This window comes from Arachis duranensis, chromosome 6 (assembly GCF_000817695.3).
Source record: "Arachis duranensis cultivar V14167 chromosome 6, aradu.V14167.gnm2.J7QH, whole genome shotgun sequence".
NCBI classification, from domain to species: Eukaryota; Viridiplantae; Streptophyta; class Magnoliopsida; order Fabales; family Fabaceae; genus Arachis; species Arachis duranensis.
In genome coordinates, this window is record NC_029777.3 from 376,878 (window position 1) to 388,696 (window position 11,819).

The 11,819-nt window shown below is 29.0% G+C and overlaps 3 protein-coding genes across 3 annotated transcripts; all 3 read right to left on the minus strand.

Annotated features, from left to right (window-relative positions):
* Positions 1 to 1,774, minus strand: LOC107491690 (uncharacterized). The gene is made up of 2 exons (XM_016112586.3): positions 1,070 to 1,774; positions 1 to 875 (listed from the first exon to the last, which is right to left on the minus strand). Exon 2 carries the CDS (start codon positions 822 to 824, stop codon positions 72 to 74), a length of 753 nt encoding a protein of 250 aa, XP_015968072.1. The 5' UTR covers positions 825 to 875; positions 1,070 to 1,774; the 3' UTR covers positions 1 to 71.
* On the minus strand, positions 1,242 to 1,628 carry LOC107491644 (uncharacterized). The gene has a single exon (XM_016112531.1). It carries the CDS (start codon positions 1,626 to 1,628, stop codon positions 1,242 to 1,244), a length of 387 nt encoding a protein of 128 aa, XP_015968017.1.
* Positions 1,775 to 8,750: 6,976 nt separating the features above from the next.
* On the minus strand, positions 8,751 to 9,213 carry LOC107491645 (two-component response regulator 24). The gene is made up of 2 exons (XM_016112532.3): positions 9,013 to 9,213; positions 8,751 to 8,927 (listed from the first exon to the last, which is right to left on the minus strand). Exons 1-2 carry the CDS (start codon positions 9,211 to 9,213, stop codon positions 8,751 to 8,753), a joined length of 378 nt encoding a protein of 125 aa, XP_015968018.1.
* Between the last annotated feature and the right edge of the window lie 2,606 nt (positions 9,214 to 11,819).

An 11,819-nucleotide genomic window follows, 5' to 3' on the forward strand; every position in this document is an offset into this window, starting at 1 on the left:
TTTAATAATAATTACTTGAGTTGCTAAAACGTCATAAGTATGTAATACATAACCTTGACAAAATTTGGCATTTAATACTTTACCCTAATTATGTTCCTCTTCTTAATGCAAAAGACTAAGCGAGCTGTTTGAATCAAAGCAACACCTAAGAGTATGATACACCAAGAACCCCCAAGAAGAAATCCAATTTTATAAAATCTATAATAAAGATGATCAGGTGCCACCAAACCCAATGCCCACAGATATGTCAAAAGCATGAAGCTTACAGCAATGGTCATGTCAATGGTCAAAACCCACATTACGACCTTGTTCTTAAGTGGGAACCCACTAATGAGAATCAGCACCACACAAAGTGATGCAAAGAAAGATATAGTGTTGAAGAACATGAATGTCACATAGTCCTCTGACCAAACATACCCTACAACTGCAGTTCCTGCTTCACACACACCATAGGATTTGCAGCTATGCCCTCCATTTCTTGTATTTTCTTGCCATACCCCTCCTGGTGGACTTAGTGTTGCTATCACAGTTGCCACCACCATGAGTGTGCCACGTGTCTCTTCTATCCAATTTCCTTGGTATTGTAGATATTTTGTGTAGAAATTCTCCCATTTTTTCCATTTACTGCTTAGTTGTTCATGTGATTCTTCTTGCTCTTGGTAAAGATGTGGTGATGAGTGCTCTGGTTGTTGTGGAATAAAAATTGGTATGTCTCTTAGCCTTTGAATTCTGGATTCAATTAGAATGTGTTCAATGGTGAGGCTTATGAAATCTCTTGGACAATGATCCAATACTTCCAAAGCTGTTAGACCCTTCCTGTTCATAGCTTTTGCTGCTGTTCTAATCTCGGCTAGCAAAAGTAAGTATCTTATGATCTGCAAACAAGTTAAACAAAAAGTTCTGATTACTACTTGGCTAATCCTACATTGACAGTAATCAATTTCTTTACCAAACAGCAAACGAATTAGTGTTATTTTCCAATTGGATTCTGCTTCCATGTAATTACTAATACAACAACAATACATGATTAAATGAAAGCTTTGGTTTGGTGTATGCATCACTATAGTACCTTAATTTGGCGAAGACTCACTGCTAAATGCAGAAGTGTGTTACCATCTTTATCAATGGCATATAGGAGCTGTTTGGCTCCATGCACTGATTCCACTATGAATTTCAAGGCCTCAAGGTGATTACACCTAACACATCAACCATCTTCCAAACAGAGCATGGCTTCAATCTTATCAACTCTTCAATGACGCAGCCAAGTGAAGAGGAAGGTTACCATCTTTGTCTTGGATCAAGCACGTGTCTGAATTCTCCATAACCAGAGCTTTCACTATCTTAGTGTGTCCTTCAGCTGAAGCAAGATGAAGAGGACAACGTCCGTGTTCTGAGTCCACTTCCGTCGCTAAACTTGGTTCCTTGCTTAGAAGAATCTCACATAACTCCAGATTTCCAAGCACAGCTGCTATGTGTAATGGGGTTTCTCCGAATGGAGAGAATGAAAATGAAACTCTGCTCAGATTCAAGGTGTTTATTAAGGTTCTTAAGCCACCATTGTTGTTATTCAATGATGCTTGATAGAATGCCTGCCTTGTATTATTAATAGTTAACTCTTCTGTCTCCATTAAAGGAATAATTGATGTGGATGTTAATGTTAATTTAGATACTTGGTTTGTTGTTAACTTTGATCAATGTTGGTTTTATATAGAATATTAGACAGAACTTAACTAGGTTGACTTGCATATATAACAATGTGTTCGACTTCTTTTGCTTCTGTCGGGTTTAATTTACATGAAGATCATGAATCTGAGGGGTCCAACCATTCACGCGTTTGAAGAAAACGAAGCAAAGTTTGAAACGGTCCTCCGAGTAATTTATTAGTGTTCATTTCCTGGAATTTTCAGCAGAGAAAATGGACAAACGAGTCAACGGCAGAGTCAAATAAAACCAATTAAATAGCAATATGTTCGCCAAGCAATTTAATTTTATAATCAAATCTAAGAAAATATTTTTAATAATTTTTCACTCAAGTGTTCAGGTATTCGTATTTACATATTTTTTTCCCTTCTTTTATATATAGATAGAGAAATATTAAAGACTATCAGAATTTATTATTTTAGTCATCATTTAACTATTATCTTAATTTTTTTAGTCTAGTAATTTAACAATACACTTTATTCCATATTTTTAAATATTAATAGCTAATTAATGACAAAAAATAATAAATTTTGATAATCTTCTAACATTTTATATATATATATATAAGCACTCTCATTGAATAAACTCTTTTTTTTAACTCTTGTTAAAAAAGATATCTTTATACCATCTAAAGTCAGATAAGGCTTTATTTTGGTATGATAAAAATTAAAATGCCGACTGCATTAGAGATAATTTCTCCATTGTTATTAAAGATGAGATCACCGTCATCATTTGTTTTGATAGCTGAAAGGATTGAAGATTTTTCATCTTCTATGAGATAATTATCCCACCATCTTTCGAATTTTTCTGAGAAACCGAAAACAATAACATTTACAATTGCTTCTTCGAAATTTTCATAGGTAGTTTGATAAGTTGTACAAATTATGGTCATATGTTGTAATATATGCATAATATTATACTCAGTTTTACCGTTTTTGTTCCATTTATAAATATTGTTGGCATTGAAACTGTTGAAGTCTAGTTCTCTATCTTCGAGAGCTAGATCAGGTGTAGTAATGTAAGATTAGAAAAAAGGTTTTGTAAGGTCTTTCCATTTTATAATGAAAATTGTCATGATAGGATTGATTCTAGGTGAATCTAGACTTTCTTTAGAATCTTGTGACTCTTTATGAATGATATTAATAGCTGTTTTTGCTGATTGTTTAGTGACTCTTGTGGATGATTTTGTGGTTTTGAAAGTTTTAAGGATAGTCATTTGGCTAAGAAGATGATCAATTTTTTGTAACACTTCCGATGCTCCTTATTCTTGTTTTAATATAGTGGATTTGAGGTTTTGTGTTACGGTCTTGGACACACTCCAACGCTATTGTGTCGGAACTCGAACTTATTCAACCTCTTGAGCTAAGACTAAGTCAGCCTAACTCTCAATATTTAGCAAGAAAGTTAAGAACATAACAGAACACAAGAGAAATGAAATTTCGGTGGAAAGAAAACTTGAGTAATAAAGTCTTTGTTACAAATGACTCACACTCTAACTTTCACTTTTTATTTATAGCCATCCACTTTCTTAATAGATGGTTAGGATTAAATCTAATCACAGTCCATATTAATTATCCAGAACCTTCATTACAAATATCTATCTTACCACAACTTTTTAAATACTTCTAGATTATTTCAAACTACTCTTCATATTTTTATATACATCCACATTCTTCTAGAATACTCTATAACTTTTCAGAGTCTCCTAGAACCTTTTAGGGTATTCCAAGACCTTCTAGAACATTCTAAAACGTTCCAGAATTATTTAGAATATTCTCAAACACTCTAGAAACTATATAAATAATGTTAATTTTAATCTTCTAAATTTTACCATGATGTTTGTTTGGCTTTGTGGTTAATTCTAAAAGTTTAAATAAAGGTTTTTCTAGAGATTTTGATGTTGAGGCTTCTTGTATGCTAAAATTTTGAGAACTAAATTTTTACCCTAATGTTTGAAGATATTTGTTTGTATAGTTGACCTGTTTTCATAATATTTTATGTCTTTAGGCTCAACGGGTTCATTCAAATTTTTCTGTTTTAAAAGGTGAAGCCATAACGGAGTTATGCTTTGCGTCTAAGGTATTTATAAGGATGAATTTTTCTGTTAAAAAAATTTAGATTTGACTAAATCTCCATCCTATATTTTTCAAGTTGATATGATATTTATAGAACGAGATATATTGGTCATGTTTAAAAGGATAATCTATGTTATGTTTGATGCTATATGCTTGAAACCATTCGAAGAACAGAATATGCATTTTAGCTTGCTAGAGAAAATTATAAAACTTTTCTCTAAACTCTTCTTAAGGTGGTTCTACCCTCTCTCATCTTATATTGGTGAAAGATTTGGTATTTTTTGGTCTAGCCAAAAAAATTATAAAATAATATGGTAACAAAAAAAATATCTTTTTTGGTATAGACTTCTCAAGAAAAAACCAAGACCTAACACTAATCTAGTCCTGATTTTCTCAACTCTCGCATCATCTCCTACTCTTTTCTCAAGCTTTTGACAAGAGTTTTTCATATAATCATGTGCCTATGAAGAACCACACTATCAACAATATGAACCACCAATTGCCTCTTACAAAGTAGAAGTTTTGCCGTGAGTTTTTATTCCAACTTTCTCCCTCTTTACTTCACTCTCCAAACCACCCGTATGAACTGTCATTATTGCCATTGTTTGAAATTTATTTTTGAAACTTTACTCTCTAGCTGTCAATGTTGATATTAGAATTCTCTTGCTTACAAATTTTTTTTTTTTTATATTTCAAAACGTTGTTTGGTATGGTTTTAAAAAAACTGATCGAGTCTCAGTTTGGTTCTACTAAACGGTTCTCAATCGAATTTTTGTTTCAATACTGATTTCTAAAATTAGCAATTTTACATGTGAACCGAAACGTATATCCACTATATTATCACCATCACATCCACCTCTACCTCTCTACAAAACCATTCCTTTTTGCATTAATATATAAAGAACAAATTTCATTTAGTAAAATATAATAGAAAGAAAAAGCTCTTTAATCGTAGAAAAAATAATTTGTATCAATTGTAATTATAAAATAATTTGTAACATATCTTAATTGTTTGATTGATAAAATACAATATATAAAGACGAATAAGAGATAGTAAAGTAGGACATATAGAAAGGAAAAAAATAAAAAAAATGTTTAATTTAAAAATATTTTAATTACAATAAAAGAATATTATATAATATCTTTTAGTTATTTTTTTTTAAGTTTTTTATAGTATCTTCTAATCTACCAGAATTTAAAAATTTGTTATTAGTCAATCAATTGCTATATGTATAAGGCAAAATTTGAATCTCTAAAACTTATTTAAATAGACTAATTAATAAAGTAATTATTAGACCAATTCAAATTAATTATTTTAGTTGCCTAATTAATAATATGGAATTAGTGTGGTCATCCATTTGGACTCAAAATTTTTAAAGGTAGGGCTAAATAGAGAATAAATAGATCAAGAATTCCTATGTTTGTCATATTAAAAGTTCATCTAGCAAACACAAAGGAATGAAAGAACCATTCAAATGTCATATTTTATTTATTTATTTAGGCTTTTGATTTTTTTTTTTGGGACGTGGTCATGCTATTAAAATATGACTACCGTATATTTTGGTCAACTACTGAAGTTTTACTGTTTTAGTATTTGGAATTCGCCCCACTATGTCTTGCTTGGGCGTTATTTTTTTTTTTTGTAATCCCTCGGGTACTGCAGGGAGAGGCACACAAAGTGGGCGACCCTCCCAAACAAGCAAGCTCCATTCCCATCCTCCAGTGAGTATCGAACCCGGGAGAGATGGTTAAGGGACACAGACCCTCATCCATCTGTGCCAACTTGCGTTATTTTTTTCAGACCCTCATCCTTTTTTTTCTTGGGCGTTATTTTTACTCAACAGGATTTTATGTGGGCTGGCCTATTTTTGTTCACTTGGATCAGTTTTTTTCTTTGGTAATTTAATCCGAAGCGGATTTTATGTTTTTTTTTTTTAAAGATGTTTACCTAGCAGTGGTAACTAGGTTAGTGTGTGTGAGTGTGTTTGTAATGACCAAAAAAAAAAAAAAGTAGAATGAAAAAGTAATTAAAGTAATGTTAAATTTGCGTGTGGTTATGCAGCATCCACGTCCTGAACTCTCTTAAATTGTTGATTGCCTTATTCTACCAAAACAATGTACTCCAAGATTTTCAATCCATAATTCCCTAAACCGTGTTAAAATTAGCAACATTACTATATCATCCTTTTATTTTGGTTGATAAAGTAATCATATTGTACTGATCTAATAAAACTGGTGGCCCCATATAAAAACTCATGCATGAACATATCTGCATCATTCTATTAATAATAATTATGCGATTAATTTTAGGGAAAATTCCACTCTCCTCCCCTGCAAGATATTAAAATGACACTTCCTTCCTCTCTATTTTATAAATATATATTTTCCTCCCTTCTAATTTTTAAAAAATTTAATAATTATATTATTTTTTTCCTAAAATATTATAAAAATTTTGGTAAAATCATAATTTAATAATTAAAAAATTATTGAAGGATAGATATCTTAGAAAAAAAATAATTTAATTATTAATTTTTTTAAAAGTATTTTAATAAAAATACAATTCAATCAATAAAAAATAATTTATTAAAAGATATTTTAGTAAGTAAAATTTAATGATAAAAAATAAAACTTTTGTTAATGGATTTTTTTTCAAAAAATAATTTATTTTTTCCTAAAAAATGGATAAAGTTAACACAAAAAGTTTAAAATGAATTAAAGATGAGGTTTTTTAAAAGTTAAAAGAGAGAAAAATATACATTTACAAAATAGAGGGGAGAGGAGTGTCATTTTAATATCTCACAGGAGAGGGGAGTAGAATTTTTCCTTAATTTTATGATGACTATCATTAATAATGACTATAATATCACTTAGATGGATAATTAAGAGAAGATGAATTAGAACTCTTAATTATCACTCTAAAATTAATATAACATTTTTTACTAGCTATTTGACAACACTTTTTAGTTTTATTATATTTTTTTATTTTATTTTAAATTAAAGTGTTGTAAAATAATAAAAATGTGCGATTTTAATTTGAAATATACTTCTAAGTGTTGCCAAATACATAGACACACCATAATGATAGTTTCTTCTCTATGAAGAGGACATGCAAGGTTTTTATTGAGTCCCCAATCTTAACTATCATAAGAGACATCGTATTCTGATTCCATATATAATATCTTGCTTTGAATCATTGAAATTATTCTTTACCTATTAAATTAGTTACTACTATAGTCTATAGTTTTCGAACATGCTACGTGCAAGAAAAATACTATTCATACATTATTAAATACTCTTAATATTTGTATAAAAAATATATTTTTCATTAAAATTAATTGTGTATTTAAATTATTTTTCAATTAATAAAATAAAGAGAGTTCTTATTTAATTATTAAAAAATACTGATATTAAATTATAAAAGATGTATATGTTGTGAGATTATGTAAGATGGTAAAGGAAGATTTTCTAAATTTTGAATTTATAATAATAATAAAAAAAGAGATAAAATCGTCAAAGGTATATTCCCTCCCCAATGAAATGTTTCTATTGTTTTTGGAAATTATATATATAATAGTGGCATACGAAAATCTTATTATAGATAGAATTTTTATTTTCAATAAATACTTAATAGTTAGTATATCTCAAATATAAAGAACCAGATCCAAAACAAAATATTTATTTCTATATATATGTAAACTCCTGAACATCAAAATCAACATTCGTATAACCAGAAAATAGTAAAGATCTGTGCACGATTCGTATAACCTGATTTGGCATAAATTTGTCTAAAATGTTCTTTTTTTTTTTACAATTTAAAACAAGTTATTTTTTAATTATTTATTTAAAAGATTGGATATTGTAAGTATAATACCCACAACTAATTGGCCCTAGGATCACTCACTCATATAAATGACACTATCATATTTTTCATCTCTCAAACTCACTAACACTCATAAAACAAGGGAGAGAATTTTCACATTTCAAAACATACACATTTCATTATTGAACACACACATATAATACACAAGGCATATGTGCCTTTATATAGGCAATGCTTCCTACTAAAATAATAATTTGTGAATCAAAAATCAATTTTGTAATGACTACCATGCTATGAGTTGTCTTCATGAATCTTCCTTCAATTTGCATTCATGTAGTTTCCACAATCTTCTAATTTAGGTTGCTTGTTCTCCAATTTCAATTCAATTTGATTTTGAATTTCTTCAATGTTGTAGAATGTTGTAGTTATACTACTCTCTTGAATGTTCTTGGTTATTCTCCAAATTTCCAACATCTTCTAATAAATTAATGATTATTGTTTTCAATTCAAACTTTGCTTCTTCTTTGACCATTTTGACTTCAAAAATTCTTCATGAAAATTCTAGTTCATGCAAGTTGATTTATAATGAATTAACAGATATCACACTACCTCATTCTTAAGAGAAAAAAGTCCATTTTATTCAATATAACATCAAATTTCTCTTTCGCTTCTTTCCTTTATATATTATCACATTTTTACCAAAACTTTTATGCCTAGTAAACACCGGTATTTCAGTTGTTTTAACCGTTGATCTGAATTATAAAAAATATATATAATATATATTAATTGAAATCAACGGTTAAAACAACTGAACGTGTTTCTGATACATTTAAAATTTTTTTTCTATACTATATTTATTACAACAGAAAATAATAAATACAAAATAAAATAATTTCAGATTAATTTTTATTATCTTATAAATCTTTTTATAATACATAATACACCAATTCACAGAAACTTGAAACACCTAAACTCCAAAATCTTCATGAGAATATATAAAAATAAAAAGAGAAATATATAAGACCTAAATAATGCAAAGCCCAAACAATTAAAAAAGAAAACAATAAGAACCAACTAACAATATAGCTTAGTGAATAGCACATCCTCAATTTCATGAATTATCCAACAATGCAACTATATAACTAAAATAGAGTTTAATTTGTAACATAGAATTTGTGAATGAATGAAGTAAGCTTAGAAATATTAAGAGGCTTCTCTAAGTATTCATCTAATCCTGCTTCCATAAATTCTTGAATATGTGATTCCATTGACCGTGCTGAAACACCAGCAATGGTGCTACAAATTCCCATTGATCGAAGTTCTTTTATTGCCTAATAATATATCAATCAAAATAAAATAATCTCATTGTAAAAAAACACAAATTAAATAATTAATTAAATGTAAAAAAATAATTACCTCGATGCCATTCATGATAGGCATATCCAGGTCCATTAGAATTAGGTCAAAGGTTTGACCAGAGAGATGAACATTAATGGCTTCTTTACCATTTTGCACAACTTGATTTTTCACCCCAACACTGTTCAACATCTTTCCATGGATAATTCGAACCATCCTATCATCATCAACAACAAGCGCCGTTAGTTTATGAGAATCCATGATCACTACCTTAGCTTGCAAATAATTGCAACTGGGATCTTCAATCACTACTACTACTTCTTCTCCCTAGCTATCAAATCACCTTTATTGTTTTTATTTTTAATAATAGACTAGACATAAAAAAAGAAACAAAGACACATAATTGGTACGTAATATATATACTATGTTAGTGATATTCAAGATATTGTTTGAGAGTGTACACGTGACACTAACTTTGGATTTGATACCTCTATCTCCAAATCCAATAGACAATACGTATGGATCATATACTAAGTAGATATCTATTATTTGCAATGGATCCTAATAAAAAGGAAAAAAAAAAGATTTTGTTCAAAATCTCATATCTAACAAAGTGTAATTAGTTTTTCCAAAATGGGTTGATTCTAATCTTAAATAAACTTTTAGGGCATTTTTTTTTTTTTTGCAAAGCATGGGACAATATATTGCAAAGTATATTTTTGGGTCATTTTATTAATATTTCGCTTTCGTTTTCTTTAACAACTAAAGTAAAATTAAGCAAAACAAAAGAGTAAATACTATTTTCGATTCCTATGGCTATTGCTTTACAAATAAAGTGTCTTTTTATAATTTAAAAAATTTTAATTGATTTTTAATTATTTAAAATATTGGTTTAAATAACTTTTGGTATTAATTTAGGAGGTTTTTGACACATTAGCAGGTTACCATTTTCAAAAATCATTTAGACTAATAACAAAGGATGTTTAGATCAATTACTTGGATAGTTAGAGATCGACTAAAAATTTTTTAACTTGTGAATATATATGACGTTTTGTTCTTCGAACAAATGGTTAAAAATTGAAAAGAGCATTTACTCCAAATAAAACTTTCATTACTAAACTCTTTTGAATAAAATTTAAAAAAAAAATAACTATTTGAACCCATGAATTTTGCAATGCTGACAAAAGTGCCTATTAAATAAGAAAACTAATATTATACTTGTGAAAGATAGATTTCGTGTGACAAAAATACTTAAATCTTAATTTTTTGTTAACTTTTTAATAAAATTTTTAAATTATTCCCATATTTTATCTTCATCCTCAATTCTACCACCATCTCTTCTCCAAATCCCAAATTTTCATAACTCTCACCACCTGATTATCACTGCCTCCCCTCTCTCGATCTTTCTTCACCAACACCAACTCTCTTGTTACTTGTGTCAAGAACTTCCCTCAAAACCGTGCATTGTCCTTGCAATCATCAATCCAGTTGTACTACGCTTTCTACTACGACGACTCCAAGACTTTGATTCTTCTCATTGGGTGACTTTCTGCTGCTATTTTTTTCGTCTTCCTCTAAACTGTTCGCTACATAAATCTTGTTTTTTAGCACAACAAACTCGTTGTCTTTTACAAGTTCCTTTAAGAGGTGATGATGGCATTGTTGGTGGTGGTGACGGTGAGTAGTGGCAGTGAAGAAGGAGAGAAGAGACAGTGGTAATAAGGGATCGGATTAAGTTAGTGGTGGTGAGGGTTGTAAAATTTTGGAATTTGAAGAAAAAGATAGTGGCAGAGTTGAAGTTGAAGATAAAGGATAGAAGTAATTTAGAAATTTTATTAGAAAGTCAATAAAAATTAAAATTTTAGTATTTGTGTCACACGAAACCTATTTTTAACGAGTATAACATCAATTTTTTTGTTTGATGAGTATTTTTATAAGTGTTTATAAAGTTCAGGCGTAAGAACGGGTGTTTTTCCAATTTTAAAAATATAACTTTTCTTCTTAAACCCTATGTGTAGAATTCGATCTATCTATATCTTAGTATATCTGTGTCGTACAATAATACAACAATAATAAACACGAGGAACATGTGTTCATGTCCATCTTTTTGTTTTTTCCTTCAAATAAAGAATAAAAGTTCACATTTTAATTTTTTTAATTTACCAGATGTTACGTAATCAATGTCTATTAATTAGCTAGGTAATCGTTTATGCCTAACAAAAATAATTGAACAAAATGCTCAATGTGTCAATGTAGACTTTGGTTGTAAACATATAAATAAATTTATATTATTATTACTTGGTTTAGTATAGTGGAATATTAATTATTAATTCGCAGCATTTGGTATCTTTTAGAAGCTAAGTAAGATTCTATAGTCTACTACAATTTAGTTTTTGGCATCTTTTTATGATGGAAGTACAATGATGCTAGTATAAGTGAAACTTATGCCATAAATGGATTATATTATCTTGTACTTGAGTGAAAAACAGAAGTTTAAAATATGATATTTTAAAGATATTAATTAACATATGTGCATGCTTTAACGAAGATTATTTTCTCAAAGTATTAAAAAATTAAAATCTTATTTCTTAATGTCTTGAATATAGACTTCTATATCTAAATATTTAAATATCTGAACTAAATTAGAAAATAATCAAAATATCCATTATTCTTATAAATGGTGAATGCTTTCGCTCATAGGCAGCATAGAATGATCAGAGAGGTTCATTAATGAATAAATAGTTATCTATGATATATTTTTAAAATTTTAAATTTATTTTACTAAAATTTACATGCGACTTAAATGGCTCCACTTGACTCGCGCGCGCTAACATTATCAACACGTAGTATTACCGACGCCTGTGCTG